The sequence below is a fragment of the Neoarius graeffei genome, chromosome 7 (assembly GCF_027579695.1).
Source record: "Neoarius graeffei isolate fNeoGra1 chromosome 7, fNeoGra1.pri, whole genome shotgun sequence".
NCBI classification, from domain to species: domain Eukaryota; kingdom Metazoa; phylum Chordata; class Actinopteri; order Siluriformes; family Ariidae; genus Neoarius; species Neoarius graeffei.
The window spans coordinates 13,332,724-13,352,600 of record NC_083575.1 but is presented as its reverse complement, the minus strand read 5'-3'; the positions used below and the strand labels follow the sequence as shown (position 1 = coordinate 13,352,600).

Here is a 19,877-nt window from a genome sequence, read left to right as displayed (position 1 = left end):
CCCATTGTACTGTGTGTTGGTAAATCCAATGAGTGCCGTCAAAAACAAATCCTTTTTATGTTGGCACTGAGAAGCTACCAGCTGTAATCAATCATGGTCACTAACAGGACGTCAGGAGGTCTTGGCCTTGGCAAGACATTTTGGAACTTTCAGCATTACTGAATTAATAATCTAAGTGAGTGTACATTTTTGGCCGTGTGTGTCTAATTTTGACTCTGTGTCAACTTGTACGATCATTCTACCACAGAAAGAGAACAGTCATTGCTGTGCATATAAATGTCTGACAGTATATCAATTAGAGACTAGGAAAAATGGGTTCAACTGATTGAGCAGGTCCTCAACGACACAAGAACAATTTGTTCTGCCATACAAGGCCATGACTATTTCACGCACGTAAAGAGAGAAAGAAAGATTCTACCAGACTGCAAGAACCTGAAACAGGAACTAGCAGAATATTTGAAATTGTAACTTCCTGTTTCAGAAAAAGGCACACTTGTGGGTTTCCTGTTTTTGCAGTTCACCAGTTTATACTTCCTGTCTTTAAATGATAAATTTGCCAGCAGGTATAATTGACACTTTTGTGTGAAAATCCAGTTCTGTCATCACTCTTACCACAAATTCTGAGGTTCACCCAGGAGTTCACTAGATGTTCAGTGTTTTACATTTAAAAAAAAAAAAATACGAGTGTAATTCACACAGCTGTTAATTTACCAACAAAATTTGCAGCGCTGCTCATAAATGGAAAAAATATATATATACTCGTGACTGAGAAGTGTGTTTTACCCACATGATCTTATCACCTTCCTGGTCACTTGCAGCACTAGGGACAAGAGAGTGATTTCAACTGCAACATATTTTGCAGCAACAGTGAATTTCCTTTCTATTATGAAGAATCCTGTTTGTTGGTTAACCAGCTAAAAGACGAATGAAATGAATATCATTCGTCTCACAGGTGCATCTCACTATGACATCCTTAAAAATAGTTAGGCTCGTGTGACTGCTTCATTTATCATGCATATTAAACAGGCAGTGATTCTCCATAAGGGGGAGCTCTTACTGAAATAGCTATGTGTATTTTGTCAGAATGATGTGGATCCTGGTACGATGCTACACTAGCGCATGAAAATTCATATTTTCCTTCACAGATTGTGCGGATCTGAAGTAAAAATTGCAAAAATCGAAATGCACTTATAGATTCTACTTCTGTCACAATATTGTCACAAAATAACCATATTCGAAATTTTTACTGAGATGAAAAACGTTTACTTGGCCATAGTCGCTGATCAATATGTCCATTTACATACAATTTCACTTTTTCAATATACGGCATATTTAGTTTTCGAAATGACACAATTAACTACAGAAGCCGAGAACAGAAGTGACAGCAATAATTTTTATATGTGGTTTTCTTGTGATAATGAGAAAATGACTGATTAATTAGCATTAATTACTTCATAAAAATTTTATTATATAGTTAATATTTATTCATTTAGTTTTTATGTAACCTAGTTATTTTTGTACTTTTATTTATTATTATTATTTTTTCATTCACTGATGATTTGTAGACAGGCAGTGTGTATAAAAGGCAGTGACTTCATCAATGTCAGATTATGACCTGCGCTTACTGGGAATTTCTCGTTCATGGGGAAAAATTGCAATCCCCAGTCTCAATCATGAATGTAGTTCAGAGGATTACCCACACCTCACTGTGTAGACCAGGCACACACTGATCTGACCAATGTGGCGAATGTCTAATCCCAGGCATCTCAGGACCTTACACGTGATTTCACATTCATATCAATAATGAATGAATGAAAAAATAAATGAATGAATAAATAAAAAAATATATACAAATAACTACATAAAACAAAAATATCCATCCATTATCCATAACCGCTTATCCTGTGCAGGGTCACAGGCAAGCTGAAGCCTATCCCAGCTGACTATGGGCGAGAGGCAGGGTACACCCTGGACAAGTCGCCAGATCATTGCAGGGCTGACACATACAGTAGAGACAAACAACCATTCACATTCACACCTACGGTCAATTTAGAGCCACCAATTAGCCTAACCTGCATGTCTTTGGGGGAAACCGGAGCACCCAGATGAAACCTATGCAGACACGGGGAGAACACGCAAACTCCCCATAGAAAGGCCCCCGTCAGCCACTGGCCTTGAACCCAGAACTTTCTTGCTGTGAAGCGAGAGTGCTAACCACTACACCACTACATCTAATTAATACATTTTTTTTCTCATTATCATGAGAAAATGGCATCAAAAAAAAATATTTCAAGCACTTCCATAATTAACCACTCTCCCCTCAATAAATAAACAGTTAGCGCCAGGATACTTTACATTATAGACACAGAGCTTTCAATCATCTATAAACATATATTAGTTATCAATAAGAGCATTACCATTTTCATCTCATCTCATTATCTCTAGCCGCTTTATCCTGTTCTACAGGGTCGCAGGCAAGCTGAAGCCTATCCCAGCTGACTACTGGCGAAAGGCGGGGTACACCCTGGACAAGTCGCCAGGTCATCACAGGGCTGACACATAGACACAGACAACCATTCACACTCACATTCACACCTACGGTCAATTTAGAGTCACCAGTTAACCTAACCTGCATGTCTTTGGACTGTGGGGGAAACCGGAGCACCCGGAGGAAACCCACGCGGACACGGGGAGAACATGCAAACTCCACACAGAAAGACCCTCGCCGGCCACAGGGCTCGAACCCGGACCTTCTTGCTGTGAGGCGACAGCGCTAACCACTACACCACCGTGCCACCCCGTTACCATTTTAATATAGAAAAGCTTCAGTTTATGTTTAGTCAAAATACTGACGCCATCTGCCCAGTATTCAGCCCAGACCAATACAAAATGAACAGCTAAATAAATAAATAGTAGTGTTTTCTGTACGAGTTCTTGTTTACTCTCTCTCAGCATCTTGAAAAGGAAATTGTATCAGACTGCAGTGTCTTCTGATCATGTCCTGCTGCTGCTTGAATACAGTCTCTGTTGTTCTGCTCCCTTAGGCCTCCATGGACTCCTCTAAAAAACCAAAACAAAACAAAACAAAAAAAACCACTCTTTCGAAACACATGGTCTTACAAGGTGCTGGACAGGGAGTTTCCCCTAAAGAGGAACTGACGAGAGGAAGTTAACATGCCCTTGGAATGTGGGTTTGAAATATGATCTGTGACCTCTCTGCCTCTTCTGATTGAATCATCTTTTCACCTTTTCACACTATTTCAAATTGGAACACCTGTCTTAGCTTGCATTACATTAAGAATAGAAATCAATCGAAATGAGAAACAGGAACCAGAATTGTGAATTCAACAGTGTTTAGTGTGCAAACAGACTATATAACATACGCTGGATGAGCAGAACTGTAATGTTACTCATGGAAGTAGCCGGGAAATTAATAGAGTTACACATCCATGCCAGACGAACTGTATTGAGCCCAGGTTATAGTGATGCTGGCTGGCACGGTGGTGTAGTGGTTAGCATTGTCACCTCACAGCAAGAAGGTTCTAGGTTCAAGCCCAGCAGCCAACGGGGGCCTTTCTGTGTGGAGTTTGCATGTTCTCTTTGTGTCTGTGTGGGTCTCCTCTGGGTGCTCCGGTTTCCCCCACAGTCTAAAGACATGCAGTTAGGTTAACATGGGGCAACCATGGCCTGAGGTTGGGCTGAAGTGCCCTTGAGCAAGGGCACCTAACCCACAACTAGCCGCCCACTGCTCTGGGTATGTGTGCGCGCTCACTGCTTCAGATGGGTTAAAAGCAGAGGTTAACTTTTACTGTGTGCTTAAGTCTGTGCTTGAGTGTACATGTGACAAATAAAGGTTTCTTGGCTCAAACATATAGTTTAGTTTAACTCTGAATGCACTGGAATCCAGTGTTGTTTTTTTAGACACACAAGCATCAGCAAGTGCATGTCTTATATAGAACCATCTTCATAATGTCTCCGTCAATACAGAATACACGTTATTCACTCAGTGGATGCACTGATTGCTATCAAAGATATTTGAAAACTCAATGTTATGCATACTTTCCAGTTGTAATATTCAAAATATGTTTTGAAATTCTGTCAGTTGAATGCACACACACACACACACACACTCACCGATAAGGGCGGAGCTCCGTCGTCCTCCACTGTGACGGTGAGTGTGTACTGCTGCTGTCTCTCTCTGTCAGGAGGTGAAGGTCTGGTCACGATCTCTCCGCTCATGCGGTCCATGCGGAACGTTAAATCCTGGTTTCCGTCTGTGATGTAATAGGACAGCACAGCGTTGGGCCCGATGTCTCGGTCTGTAGCTATGACACGCAGGACCGACGTACCGCCACCTACGTTCTACACAAAGAAACACAAACACGTATAAACTAATGGTTAAGATTCAGTGGTTAAGGTTCTGGTCTACTAATCGGAAGGTTTTGAGTTCAATCCCAGAAACACTAAGCTGTCACTGTTGTACACTTGAGATGTACACGTTAACCCTTTGTATTCCAGACATGCTGTATCATTGCTGATCCTGTTTCTTTGACTTAATCTTCCTAACAAGCTTGAATATGTGCAGGAAAGATTTTAACAACCCATTTCAATAAAATTTAACGGAAACTCAAGTAACAAATCACTTAAACTTGCTGCTGGCAAATTCCTTGAAACACAAATATAGAATTCACTACTCTACTAAAATTGAAAACACAAACATTTTCAATAATATACTGTATAATGTCTTCATCTCAATTTTCATTACTATAAAGCATATTTATTGAAAGACACACAAAATGTCTCGTCTTAGCTCAGAGACTCTTACTGCCTGCTTTCAGGCCCCAAGGCCCTGATGTGGTTTGATTGGCAGGCCGAGTCACACTCACCTCACTGACACTGACGTTGTAGCCTCGAGGACTCTGGACGACAGGAGCATTATCATTTACATCCATAATATTCACAGTAAGCGAATGATCCGTGAAGCGAGGAGGAGAGCCGTTATCTCTGGCCCGCACCTGGACATACATGCAAAGTATAAGAAAATACTGTGGACTGAAATGTGAAAGTCTGAAGGCCATGACACTGAACAACCTTTCTCTCATTGTGGTCATGTTTTTGTGATCACCAGGAGGCCCCTGACCAGAGGATTAAAATGTGTGAGCTAGGGTTTATCGGGACAAAAGCTCAAAGACAAAAAGCATCACTGTGAATAAAAAGAGGAAGTAGAGTGTAACAGGAACATCATGAATTGTACAAGAGTCAACAAAGAAGCTTGTTTCTATGACTGAGTACTTGGGACATCTCATCTCATCTCATTCTCATTATCTCTAGCTGCTTTATCCTGTTCTACAGGGTCGCAGGCAAGCTGGAGCCTATCCCAGCTGACTACGGGCGAGAGGCGGGGTACACCCTGGACAAGTCGCCAGGTCATCACAGGGCTGACACATAGACACAGACAACCATTCACACTCACATTCACACCTACGGTCAATTTAGAGCCACCAGTTAACCTAACCTGCATGTCTTTGGACTGTGGGGGAAACCGGAGCACCCGGAGGAAACCCACGCGGACATGGGGAGAACATGCAAACTCCGCACAGAAAGGCCCTCGCCGGCCACGGGGCTCGAACCCGGACCTTCTTGCTGTGAGGCGACAGCACTAACCACTACACCACCGTGCCACCCTATTTGGGACATGTTAGAGAAAAATATAATAATACAAAGCTGAGGGAGGAGGTCATATTCCGAGAAAAAAATACCCTCAAAATTTCCAAGATTAAAGTCGTAAATTTATGAGGAAAAAAACCAACAACCTCTGACTCTCTTTGAGATAATAAAGTCACATATTTGTGAGAAAAAAACTTGGAGAGTCTCTGAGACAACACTCACACTTTTCCTGGCTGTAGTGCATTTTGGGAATGTAGTTAAAACTCTCCTAGTACTTTATATTGTGTGAATAAATATAAACACAATATTACACCACTACACCACTATACCACTATACACAGTGGTGTAGTGGTTAGCACGGTCGCCTCACAGCAAGAAGGTTCCGGGTTTGAACCCAGTGGCCGGCGAAGGCCTTTCTGTGTGGAGTTTGCATGTTCTCCCCGTGTCTGCATGGGTTTCCTCCGGGTGCTCCGGTTTCCCCCCACAGTCCAAAGACATGCAGTTAGATGGACATGGGGCGGCCCTTGAGGTGCTGAGGTGCCCCTGAGCAAGGTACCGAACCCCTGACTGCTCTCTGGGCGCTGTGTGTGGCTCCCCACTGCTCTGGGTGTGCGTGTGTGTGTTCACTGCTTCAGATGGATTAAATGCAGAGAATGAATTTCACTGTGCTTGAAGTGTGCATGTGACAAATAAAAGTTTCTTCTAAGGAGGAAAGACTGCATTTCCTATAACTCTCAGCTCGGCTGTAGTGTCTGTAGTGTGATGACCTTGATCCAACCTTGCAAAGTGAAGCGATCTGGTTCCTTGACAAAAAAAAAAGAAAAGAAAAAAAGTGCCACTATTTTTCAGAGGTTTTTTTCTCACAAATTTGTGACTTTTTAATCTCAGAAGTTGAGATTTTTTTTCTTGGAATATAACCCCCCCCGGGCGGCAAGGTGGTGTAGTGGTTAGCGCTGTTGCCTCACAGCAAGAAGGTCCTGGTTCGAGCCCCGTGGCCGGCGAGGGCCTTTCTGTGCGGAGTTTGCATGTTCTCCTCGTGTCCGCGTGGGTTTCCTCCGGGTGCTCCGGTTTCCCCCACAGTCCAAAGACATGCAGGTTAGGTTAACTGGTGACTCTAAATTGACCGTAGGTGTGAATGTGGGTGTGAATGGTTGTCTGTGTCTATATGTCAGCCCTGTGATGACCTGGCGACTTGTCCAGGGTGTACCCCGCCTTTCGCCCATAGTCAGCTGGGATAGGCTCCAGCTTGCCTGCGACCCTGTAGAACAGGATAAAGCGGCTAGAGATAATGAGATGAGATGAGATAACCCCCCCATCAGGTTTGTCCATCCATCCATTATCTCTAGCCGCTTATCCTACTGTATGCAGGGTCGCGGGCAAGCTGGAGCCTATCCCAGCTGACTATGGGCGAGAGGCAGGGTACACCCTGGACGTCACCAGGTTATCACAGGGCCGACACATAGAGACAAACAACCATTCACACTCACATTCACACCTACGGTCAATTTAGAGCCACCAATTAGCCTAACCTGCATGTCTTTGGACTGGTGTTGTAGTCGAGTCACTAAACCTTGAGTCCGAGTCCAGTCTTGAGTCCCCAGTGTTCAAGTCTGAGTCAAGTCCAAGGAATAATGAAACACTTCCGCGGTGCTCCCCAGCCAGCAGCTCCAATCCTGGATCCAGCTTAATGAAGTCATCAGGAGGAACCATGGCAGCCAGTTCCGGCCCCTACTCCTCAACTGCCTTCTGCCATGGTGGGGCCCCTCCCTAAAGAGGCTTCAGAAGAGCTGGTGCTGACTGGGACATCATGAGCTAAACATACTGTATTACAGATAATACTAGCCTAGCCTCATTTTGTCATCACGCTTCAGCCAGATGAAATACAACCCTGATTCCAAAAAAGTTGGGACAAAGTACAAATTATAAATAAAAACGGAATGCAATGATGTGGAAGTTTCAAAATTCCATATTTTATTCAGAATAGAACATAGATGACATATCAAATGTTTAAACTGAGAAAATGTATCATTTAAAGAGAAAAATTAGGTGATTTTAAATTTCATGACAACAACACATCTCAAAAAAGTTGGGACAAGGCCATGTTTCCCACTGTGAGACATCCCCTTTTCTCTTTACAACAGTCTGTAAACGTCTGGGGACTGAGGAGACAAGTTGCTCAAGTTTAGGGATAGGAATGTTAACCCATTCTTGTCTAATGTAGGATTCTAGTTGCTCAACTGTCTTAGGTCTTTTTTGTCGTATCTTCCGTTTTATGATGCGCCAAATGTTTTCTATGGGTGAAAGATCTGGACTGCAGGCTGGCCAGTTCAGTACCTGGACCCTTCTTCTACGCAGCCATGATGCTGTAATTGATGCAGTATGTGGTTTGGCATTGTCATGTTGGAAAATGCAAGGTCTTCCCTGAAAGAGACGTCGTCTGGATGGGAGCATATGTTGCTCTAGAACCTGGATATACCTTTCAGCATTGATGGTGTCTTTCCAGATGTGTAAGCTGCCCATGCCACACGCACTAATGCAACCCCATACCATCAGAGATGCAGGCTTCTGAACTGAGCGCTGATAACAACTTGGGTCGTCCTTCTCCTCTTTAGTCCGAATGACACGGCGTCCCTGATTTCCATAAAGAACTTCAAATTTTGATTCGTCTGACCACAGAACAGTTTTCCATTTTGCCACAGTCCATTTTAAATGAGCCTTGGCCCAGAGAAGATGTCTGCATTTCTGGATCATGTTTAGACACGGCTTCTTCTTTGAACTACAGAGTTTTAGCTGGCAACGGCGGATGGCACGGTGAATTGTGTTCACAGATAATGTTCTCTGGAAATATTCCTGAGCCCATTTTGTGATTTCCAATACAGAAGCATGCCTGTATGTGATGCAGTGCTGTCTAAGGGCCCGAAGATCACGGGCACCCAGTATGGTTTTCCGGCCTTGACCCTTACGCACAGAGATTCTTCCAGATTCTCTGAATCTTTTGATGATATTATGCACTGTCGATGATGATATGTTCAAACTCTTTGCAATTTTACACTATCGAACTCCTTTCTGATATTGCTCCACTATTTGTCGGCACAGAATTAGGGGGATTGGTGATCCTCTTCCCATCTTTACTTCCGAGAGCCGCTGCCACTCCAAGATGCTCTTTTTATACCCAGTCATGTTAATGACCTATTGCCAATTGACCTAATGAGTTGCAATTTGGTCCTCCAGCTGTTCCTTTTTTTGTACCTTTAACTTTTCCAGCCTCTTACTGCCCCTGTCCCAACTTTTTTGAGATGTGTTGCTGTCATGAAATTTCAAATGAGCCAATATTTGGCATGAAATTTCAAAATGTCTCACTTTCGACATTTGATATGTTGTCTATGTTCTATTGTGAATACAATATCAGCTTTTGAGATTTGTAAATTATTGCATTCCGTTTTTATTTACAATTTGTACTTTGTCCCAACGTTTTTGGAATCGGGGTTGTACGAAGCTTTCTCTGCTGCCTGTTGCAACGCAGCTACCAACATTCAATTCCCTAGTTGTAAATCCAAACCAACCACGCATTACCTTTACCAGTTCTCGGCTATCATAACCACGGCAACCAACAGCAAGGTGATAATCCTCTGGATTCCAGCCAGCCTCTCTACAAGCATCAATCAGTTCCTCGTACCGCCTGTACTTCCGGTCTTCTGCATCTCCAAAGTTCTCTTCCCACGGCACTGTTAATTCAAGCAGGATCACTTGCCTGGCATTGACACTCCACACCACTAAGTCTGGACGCTGACTAGTTGTTACAACCGGAAAGACAAGAGAACTGCCCAGATCTGCCTCCACTTCCCATGTTCCCTGCCACCTCTCGTCCACTACTTGTTTCTTTGGGGATGGTTTTGTTGCTCCCTTCTTCCCTTCTTGATGAAACACAACTTTTCTTTGACACTCCTTCATTGGCAACTTCCCTTGAATAATATCCATCTTCATTTCAATAGCTTCTACAATGACCCTTAATACCTGATTGTGCCGCCAGGTGTACTGATCTTTCAAACCCATAGGGCAGGCGGACAAGATGTGACGCAGTGTGCCATACTGTCCACACTGGCACTTGCTGTCTTCAGACACTTTCCAATGTACAAGGTTAGCTGGAGATGGAAGCATGTCATAAGTCGACCTCACCAAGAAGCTCAGTCGCGCCGGTTCCCATGCCCACAACTCTTTCCAAGACAACTTCCTTCCAATCACAAGCTCTTCCCACCTTAGACACTGCCCTTGCTGACTACACTGCACCAGGCGTACGTACCTTCTCTCCCGTTCCATCCACTTCACCTCATTCACAACCACATCTCTTCTCTTGTCATTGCTCTGGAAAACTGATTTGAAGTTATGCGTACCTAGTCCCCTCCTGTCACTTTGAACTGCTCCTACAATGTCTGAATACCTCAAACTACTCATCGCTTTATCTACCTCTTCCTCGGCATTCCACTTCTTACCAGTGCGCACCTCTGGAGGGTCCTCTCGAATGGCCTGGTCCTTTGAATACCTCAACATCATTACTGTTCTCACCTTACCCACTCCTCAAAAATAGATGCAAGAGGTACTGTAATTCTAGTTGACCACCCTTCCCATACAGTGCTGTGTTATTAAGCTGCCTTGGAAGTCCGAGCCATTTCCGTATATAAACACTACACCTCTGCTCAATCCGCTCAACCCTTGAAACTGCAACCTCATACATCATAATGGGCCACATCAATCTCGGGTACAGTCCAAACTGAAGACACCACACCTTGAACTTTCCCGGTAGTTTAGTCTTATCAATACTCCTAAGGCCTTCCTCTGCCTGGTTCAGGATCTCTACTCCTTGGTGACGGTCACTCAGTGTGCCTTTGTACCACCCGCCTAAACTCTTCACCGGGTTGTTCTCTCACAACAGTCCCCAGTGTTCAAGTCTGAGTCAAGTCCAAGTCATTAAAAAAAAGTCAGAGTCGAGTCCATTATTGATCCGAGTTGAGTCCGAGAACAAGACTCTAACCGCACCATTTGACGGTGGCTGTTTTAGTGCCATTAACATTAGTTTGTTCCTGAACATGATGTATGAACAGGTGAATGCGCTTCTCTTTGTCAGGGAGTGTGAAGTATTCTGTCAGAGATGGTTGGGAAACGGATGTAAGTGCAGAAGGTGTGTTTATTAATACAAGTGAAGATAGGTAAACAATCCAGAACAGCAGGCAAAATCGTAAAACAGTGAAACAGGCAATAGGTCGAGTGAGGCACAAACAGGCTACTGTAGACTCAGCAGAATCAAAGAAAAGAAACAAGAAATCAAACCAGGAAATAAGGCTCGGACATGTGTCAGATGTGCAACTCAATACTTCACAAAGTAAGTGTGTTTTCACAGTTTTTATATTAGGCGCGCTGATTGCGCCTTAATCCTGTGCAGGTGCAAGTTGATTACAGCGCACGAACGAGAGTCCGCTTGGCACACGCTCTGTCCGGAGAGTCTATCTGATGCACGTGCCAAGGTGCACAGGTGTGACACTCTTGCATGAAATTAGTACAAAAATTAATGGAGATATAAATATCTTATGCCAAATTATTATGGCATGTTACAAAAAATAAAGAAAAAATCAGAGTCCTCGTCTCCAATTTACAAGTCCAAATGCAGTTAATGCACGAGTCCAAGTCCGAGTCACCAGTGCTCAAGTCCAAAGTACTTAAAATTAGCGCATGAGTCGGACTCAAGTACAGGTAGTCATCGACTTATGACTGTGTTTGGTTACGACTGACCGGTCGTAAACCGATCTGGTCGTAAGTCGGCCAATGTTAAATGAACGTAAGTATATTGTGATGTGTAATGATTGTAATCATCTTAAAGTCTTATTTTATCAACATTATCTAATTTCATTACCTTGGCTCATTATTTGGTTTAAGTCAAACACTGCATACTACACTGCGTACAGTACAATTCGTTTAATATGTGCAAAACAAAAAATACGAAATACAGGTGTGAAAAACAGAAAACATTTTAGTTTGAAACATACCAAAATACAAATGTAAAACATAGCAAAATACAAAATTTAGTGACTGCTGGCATCACTGGTGCTTGGCTGTGGGTCGTCTACGTCATCATCAGCTGTTGCAGCGCTCGGGCTGGCGGGAGCATTTGCTTGTTTCATAAACCAGGAGCTGGGGCGGAAACTGTATGACGGAGTGCGCGAGGGAGCGCGAGAGAGACTGCGCATGTGCCTGGAGCTGGGGCGGAAACTGTATGACGGAGTGCGCGAGGGAGCACGAGAGAGACTGAGCATGTGCCTGGAGCTGGGGCAGAAACTGTTGTACACGGCGAGAGGCGCTGCCGGGAGCTGGGGTGGAAACTGTTGTACGCTCAGCTAGCTCAGCTGGGAAACACTTGCCAGTCATAACCAGATGGTCATAAAGTCGATCGGTCGTAAGTCGCATAAGTCGTAAGTCGATGACTACCTGTACTACAAGCCTGCTTTGAACTGTGGGGGAAACCGGAGCACATCCACGCAGAACATGCAAACTCCATACAGAAAGGCCCCCGTTGGCCACTAGGCTTGAACCCAGAACCTTCTTGCTGTGAGGCAACAGTGCTAACCACTACACCACTGTGCCATCCTTCAAGTTTGTAATGCACAAAAAAAAAACACTCATTTTTTTCAGAGTTTTTTTTCTTGTAAATTTGACTTATTAATTTCAGAAGATCCCAGTTTTTTCCTTGTAAATTTATGACTTTAATATATGAAATCTTCTGGGGGGGGGGGGGGGGGGGGGTTCCCTCAGAATATTACCCCCAACAGCAGCCTGGTATATTTTTGTAACAATTCTCTGATTACTGTTGAGGCTGAATAACAGGCAGGTGGGATCAGGTTCACTTTTTGGGTTTCATTTCAAACCATCACTCAAAACAAAACACGCTTTTCAGCTGACTTAAATAAATAATCGACTCAATGCACCGATTTCAGCCCGGGGAAGACCAACCACTCTCTGCTCCTCTCCCCCTTTTATCTTCTCCCTGTCACTGCACACAGACACAGCACATTAACTCACCACAGGCGCTTCCACTTTGCTACTCACCTTCCCCAGTGTCGCCCTCCATTCACAAACCAGCCCTTGACCACACCCCCACTGCCACAATTTTCTTCGACCTACAATGGCCCTACGGTAATATGCCATCAGGTGTTTCTGATTGGCTGGAAGATGTTTGCTATTTCTGTATTATATGTTGAATTCTCTAATCTAGTTGGTTAGAAGGTGTTGAGTAGTTACTACTACTTGTCATACTTTAATAAAAATTGTAACTGTTGGCCAATTGCTGTGGTAGAAGAGTAATGAATCATTTCAAGACATGGTGTTATAGAAATATAGACCCCTTGCACATGACATCACACATCATGTGATAATTTCACCTGGGGGACAATCAGACACTGTCTTTCGTGTAAGCAAGGCTTAATCTTTTTTCAATATGGTTCATTTTTGCGCTGTTTTTGGTTGTTCAAATCGAGAAAAGGTATGACCATTTCCCTGCTATCAAGAAAAATGTTCACAAAGAAGCAAATGCTTCAAGAACAATGAAGAAATGAGTGGTTAAAGAGAATACGACGAGAGGTGCCGAGCCTGAAAACTCCAGAGAAATTTGTGAATACCTGCATTGATAGTCATCATTTTATTTCAGGTAAGAAGCTGTATTTAAAAATAATAGAAAGGCTGAAGTGAGTATGGAAGAGTTTGCTTAAGAATTTTGTTTTATTTTTTCTACTTGAATTCGAGTTAGCTTCTTCATGAAAGTGTTTGATTTTCTTACAGGTGAAGCAGCTTCCTTATTCAACACAGAAAACCCAGATTGGGCACCAAGCAAACAACTTGGCCATACAGTGATGCTTGAAAGTTTGTGAACCCTTTAGAATTTTCTATATTTCTGCATAAATATGACCTAAAACATCATCAGATTTTCACACAAGTCCTAAAAGTAGATAAAGAGAACCCAGTTAAACAAATGAGACAAAAATATTATACTTGGTCATTTATTTATTGAGGAAAATGATCCAATATTACATATCTGTGAGTGGCCAAAGTATGTGAACTTCTAGGATTAGCAGTTAATTTGAAGGTGAAATTAGAGTCAGGTGTTTTCAATCAATGGGATGACAATCAGGTGTGAGTGGGCACCCTGTTTTATTTAAAGAACAGGGATCTATCAAAGTCTGATCTTCACAACACATGTTTGTGGAAGTGTATCATGGCACAAACAAAGGAGATTTCTGAGGACCTCAGAAAAAGTGTTGTTGATGCTCATCAGGCTGGAAAAGGTTATAAAACCATCTCTAAAGATTTTGGACTCCGCCAATCCACAGTCAGACAGACTGTGCACAAATGGAGGAAATTCAAGGCCATTGTTACCCTCCCCAGGAGTGGTCGACCAACAAAGATCACTCCAAGAGCAAGGCGTGTAATAGTCAGCAAGGTCACAAAGGACCCAAGGGTAACTTCTAAGCAACTGAAGGCCTCTCTCACATTGGCTAATGTTCATGTACAGGAGTCCACCATCAGGAGAACACTGAACAACAATGGTGTGCATAGCAGGGTTGCAAGGAAAAAGCCACTGCTATCCAAAAAGAACATTGCTGCTCATCTACAATTTGCTAAAGGTCACGTGGACAAGCCAGAAGGCTATTGGAAAAAAATTTTGTGGACGGATGAGACCAAAATAGAACTTTTTGGTTTAAATGAGAAGCGTTGTCTTTGGAGAAAGGAAAACTGCATTCCAGCATAAGAACCTTATCCCATCTGTGAAACACAGTGGTGGTAGTATCATGGTTTGGGCCTGTTTTGCTGCATCTGGGCCAGGACGGCTTGCTATCATTGATGGAACAATGAATTCTGAATTCATCTCATCTCATTATCTCTAGCTGCTTTATCCTGTTTTACAGGGTCGCAGGCAAGCTGGAGCCTATCCCAGCTGACTATGGGCGAAAGGCGGGGTACACCCTGGACAAGTCGCCAGGTCATCACAGGGCGAATTCTGAATTATACCAGCGAATTCTAAAGGAAAATATCAGGACATCTGTCCATGAACTGAATCTCAAGAGAAGGTGGGTCATGCAGCAAGACAACGACCCTAAGCACACAACTCTTTCTACCAAAGAATGGTTAAAGAAGAATAAAGTTAATGTTTTGGAATGGCCAAGTCAAAGTCCTGACCTTAATCCAATCAAAATGTTGTGGAAGGACCTGAAGCGAGCAGTTCATGTGAGGAAACCCACCAACATCCCAGAGTTGAAGCTGTTCTGTATGGAGGAATGGGCTAAAATTCATCCAAGCCGGTGGTGCAGGACTGATCAACAGTTAGTGGAAACGTTTAGTTACAAGGGGGTCACACCAGATACTGAAAGCAAAGGTTCACATACTTTTGCCACTCACAGATATGTAATATTGGATCATTTTCCTCAATAAATAAATGGCCAAGTATAATATTTTTGTCTCATTTATTTAACTGGGTTCTTTTTATCTACTTTTAGGACTTGTGTGAAAATATGATGTTGTTTTAGGTCATATTTATGCAGAAATATAGACAATTCTAAAGGGTTCACAAACTTTCAAGCACCACTGTAACTCAGTAAAAAATCCAACAAGAAGCGACATGCGCGATATATCCTGAAAGAACAGAAAGTATTAAGAGCAGAGAGCGCTGAAGCTTTGTTTCTGTTATCAGAGGAACCCAGTCCTGTGTAAAATGTCACTTTGGAGCCAGAGTGTAGTAATAAACCTACAGTTCAAGAGAGTTCTACACACACAGACTGAACTTTACAACAGCTGCATGCATGTGAAATGGAAGTAAGTCAACTAAGGCAGAAAAAACTATTTTGGATAAAACTGTTATCGTTCGTTACACACTTATCAACCTGTGTGACCCAGTTGTGCCTTTTGAATAGAGAATAAATGAAGAGGGAATTGAACATTAACCGTTTACTGAAATTATTAGTACAAGAATTATTATTATAGTTACTATATGATTATAGTTACAACTGGAAGGTGCTGATTCTGTTAGCGTTTGTAATTATTGTACCATCCACTATTAGATAAAATTAAAATAAAATCTTACAATATTGTTTGAAAGTCTAGAGCAAGACGTTTTGTTATTTTACAAATAATACCACTTCAGATATTGTTTTAACAATAATAAGCATCACTGTATAAATGATAGCGTGCAAATAGTTATGTAACTAGATGCCCTTGCGGTTGCTGAGGCATGGAGGGCTGGAATACCATCTCAGCTCACAGTTCAGGGCGGAGTCCTTTGAGAGTAAATGCTTTGGCTTCCGCAGCACTCTGTTCCCAAAAGCTGATGTCGGGAAAAAGTCTTTACAGAAAGAAGGTTGTAGGTTTTTAACTGCTCTTCCATGTAGGGACTCTTCGAGAAAAAGAAGGTATATTTCAACATGTAGCTAATGCTAACACTTGGCCAATAATCTACACTGTCACTCCAGTTGTTTCGAGGAATCCTGTACCCTAATAAACTCTAATTTCCATGCATATCTATCCTTCGCTTCTTCCTGACTAAGATTATCCGAGTAATCCGGTAGGAGAGCTTTTTTAGCTGTAGTTTTCTTTAGACAACAGCAACAGATGTCAGACATTTCCACTTGCCTTCAGTATGTGAACAAAATTCGCTTGTCCTGCAGGACTAGGGTAGCGATGGTTGCTCACGTAAATCTGATGTCAGTGCAAGGGGCCTATAATTAAAATGTTGGATGGTAACTGTAAGTCTGCTTAGTGTCGGGCCGCATCACAACACTCTTCAAACACCCAGTATGTTCCTATTAGACCATGTTCTGAAGAGCTTAATAAAGACTTAGGCCATGTCCACATGGCAACGGATTCAGGTGAATCTGATAAAATTGTTTATCGTTTTGGCCTGGCGTCCACACGGCACCGGCGTTTTGGGTGCCCCAAAACGAAATCTTTTGAGAACGGGTTCCAGAGTGGAAAAATCTGGCAACGGCGCCGTTGCGAAGTCGTCTGGGTGAGTAGAACGGATTTGTTTACGATGACGTCACAACCACATGACTGTCAGTGCTTCACACCGGGTAGAAGTGTAACGAACTCGATGCGAGTTGTCAACAAATCCTATAACTTGGTTCATGAAACGTGCTTATAAAATATTTTCACTGCTTTCCAAAAACAAAAACAATCCCGCCAGCAAAAATAGGGAAAAAAAAGGAGCGATCTCACCTCTTCAGATGTTGGTTTAAGTCCGGCAATACATTCCTCAGAAAGGGCGTAGAAGAACAATGTAAGCCATCAACGTGTAGCATTCAATTTATTCCGGACCATTAAAGAATTCTGGAGGATATCAGAATGTTGGCGTACTGGCTTCCATCTACCCCCATTCATTCCTCTTTCCACGTCTTTCGTTTTACACTACTGATTAATAATCAAAACTTTTTGTGGCTGATGCTACAGAAGAAGGGGTTTATGCGCATGCGTCTACTTCTTCTATTGTTCTGGTGTCTCCGATGGGACCGTCTTGCAGCGCACGTAGAGGTGTGGCATGTGTATTGCATCGTTTTCAGCAAGCGTTGCGTTGCCATATGTACCTGATATTTTACTGATCCGTTGCCCATGTGGACGCGATATTTAAAAAAAAAATCTCGTTGCCGTTGTCGTGTGGATGTAGCCTTATATTCCGGAAGCAGTAACACAGATCCTGTCAAAAAATGCAATCCTGGGGTGCCATCATATAATGTAATAATGCTGATATTTAACAATAATGGTTTAGGCCATGTTAACCTTTTGAAAATGAACATGAATATTAATATTACATAAAAATTAGTTGTCTCCATTACACAGACATAGCAACCCTTTACAATGTGAAGGTGGATCCAGGGTTAGTAAGTAAATAAAACATCTGCCGCTAACTAACCGCTAGCTATTAGTTAAGTGCAAGTTGACGCCTCTGTATTATTCCTCATCAGCCTGCATTTCAGGAACAGTCCTGTGGAGTGTTTGTTGTGGATCTGTTATGAGATTAGCTCTCACCTTCAGCAGATAGCGGTCCACTGCTTCTCGGTCAAGAGGACCATTTACATAAATGTCTCCAAACGTGTTGTTGATGGTTCGGATCTCAAATATATCCCTCATGTTCCCTGCCACCAGTGTGAAGTTCACCTGGATGGATGGAAAGAAAAGGAATAAGGAACTTAAAAAGGACAAGAAGTGTGAAAATGACAAACCAGAAGCGAAAATGATGGTTCAGACAAAATGTGGCCTTGTTCATGATTAGATCTCATCTCAGATCCCACTGTAGGACTGACACCACACTGATCTTCTCTCTCTCTCTCTCTCTCTCTCTCACCAGCCCGTTCCTCCCAGCGTCTTTATCACGTGCTGTCACCATGGCCACTCTCTGGCCGATGGGCGTATCTTCTGGAACGTTCACCGATAAATCTGATGTGAGGTCAAACTCAGGGCTGTTGTCATTCTCATCAAGAATGGTGATTGACACCTGTAAAAAAAACAACAACAAATAGTTTGTAATCATTTTCAATAAATATTTCAGTAGTATTTGCAGTCTTAAATAAATATACAATTCAAATCAGTCCATAATAAACAATTTCTTACCTTCTACAAATGCACAATATGTTGGGAAAAGATGTAATGAGAAAGCATTTTGGTTAGACATGAATATTGTTTGACAACGTCTTCGAATAAGACATTGTTAAATTCAGATTATAGAAGGTTCCAGAAGATTATAGAAGTTTACCACAGTAGATCCTCTTTTAGGCCCTCCATCATCAGCAACCACTGTGAGAGTGTAGGAGTCACCCTTCTCTCGATCTATCAGACCAGTCACAGTGATTCGACCCTGAGACGCACACACCGTGAAACAAGAAAAGCCTAGGTCAGAACCGGACGTACGATTTTTTTGGCCGTGTGATTTTTGGCGTTTCCCAAATCGCTGCGTATTTTTTTGTTCATGGAGAAAGACGCACGTTGGCCGTAAGTTTGTCTTGCAATCTGAAAAAAACGTAAGCGCCCGTAGAGTTTGTTTGACATGACAAAGAACCTCTGCGGCCGGTCTGCGGCCAGTCTACGGCTCGAAAATCAGCACGTCACAGACACGCCCTCCGTGCGTTTCTTACGTTTTTTGCACGTAGACCAGCCGTAGGAGCACGTACGGCCGATTGTGACCGAGGCTAAAAGTACAACATTTTTGCAGAAATCTAATGATTTTAACAGATTAAACTGCGTCAAGCCATCTCCTGAAATGGACATGGAGGTCACGTGACAGCAACTAAAATAACGAAAATTTCCATCACTTCTCTTTCACATGGTCTCATAGTGACCTGGACATCATTTCTGTAAAATAGATCGGAGTTCTAGGAGTTGTTCCTTGGCATTCCTTGAAAAAAAAAAAATTTGAGCCAAGCGTCTGAAATGTACTGCAATCTCAGTGTGAGCTCCAGGTTAAGGTTTCTTACCGTGACAGCATCAATTTTGAAGAGTGCAAGAGCAGCGGGCGATGTATCAGGGTCGAAGCGATACGTCAGCTGATTCAGATTATCTGCTGACTGAGCTCGCACTTGGATCACTTCTGTTCCGGGAGCTATATTTTCCCTTAGAGATGTTTCGTACCCGGCCATCAGGAAGGACACAGCCTCGTCCAGCTCGTTCAGCAGAGTGACGTATACAGTGCAGAAGGCCCGATTAAAGGGGGGAGCTTGGTCTGTGGCTGACACATTCATTAGGTAGCTGGTCTTGGTCTCGTAGTCAAGATAATCCACAGTGGTCACTAGTCCTGTACTAACGTCCACCTCAAATTTACGGTCTGATCCTGAGATAAGAGCGTAGGATACAGCACCTCCATCTCCTATGCACAGATGTAGAGAGAAAGAGACAGATGGATTGAACCATATTAGTCATTCATGTCTTGTAATTGTGCACACTGAGGTGCTGAGAAAGTAACTCACACACTGAGTACAGTTGCTCTTGCTGGTCTTAATGATGATTACAGTGCCTTGCTGTGTGTTCACCCTCTTGAACTTTTTCACATTTTGTAGTGTTACAACTTGACACTTAATTGGGACTTTATTACGTCATTAACTCTTGGTTGCTTATTTTACGAATACTGTCTTTTTCTGGTTACTGAAATTCGGTGGAAGGGCTTTGTTCAACACCCATCTTTATTAGTC

General features: G+C 42.8%; 1 protein-coding gene across 2 annotated transcripts in view; it reads right to left on the bottom strand.

Moving 5' to 3' along the window:
- Window positions 1–19,877, bottom strand: part of cdh23 (cadherin-related 23) — a 727,851-nt gene that overhangs the window by 153,368 nt on the left and 554,606 nt on the right. The window contains exons 32-38 of one of the 2 annotated variants that reach the window (XM_060925294.1): window positions 19,167–19,555; window positions 18,449–18,550; window positions 18,307–18,309; window positions 18,041–18,190; window positions 17,725–17,853; window positions 4,887–5,015; window positions 4,135–4,362 (exon numbers count right to left, since the gene is read on the bottom strand). In XM_060925294.1, the coding sequence (XP_060781277.1) occupies window positions 4,135–4,362; window positions 4,887–5,015; window positions 17,725–17,853; window positions 18,041–18,190; window positions 18,307–18,309; window positions 18,449–18,550; window positions 19,167–19,555 (1,130 nt within the window). Of the gene's footprint in view, window positions 1–4,134; window positions 4,363–4,886; window positions 5,016–17,724; window positions 17,854–18,040; window positions 18,191–18,306; window positions 18,310–18,448; window positions 18,551–19,166; window positions 19,556–19,877 lie in introns of those variants that run through there. The other variant, XM_060925295.1, reaches the window with a different exon arrangement.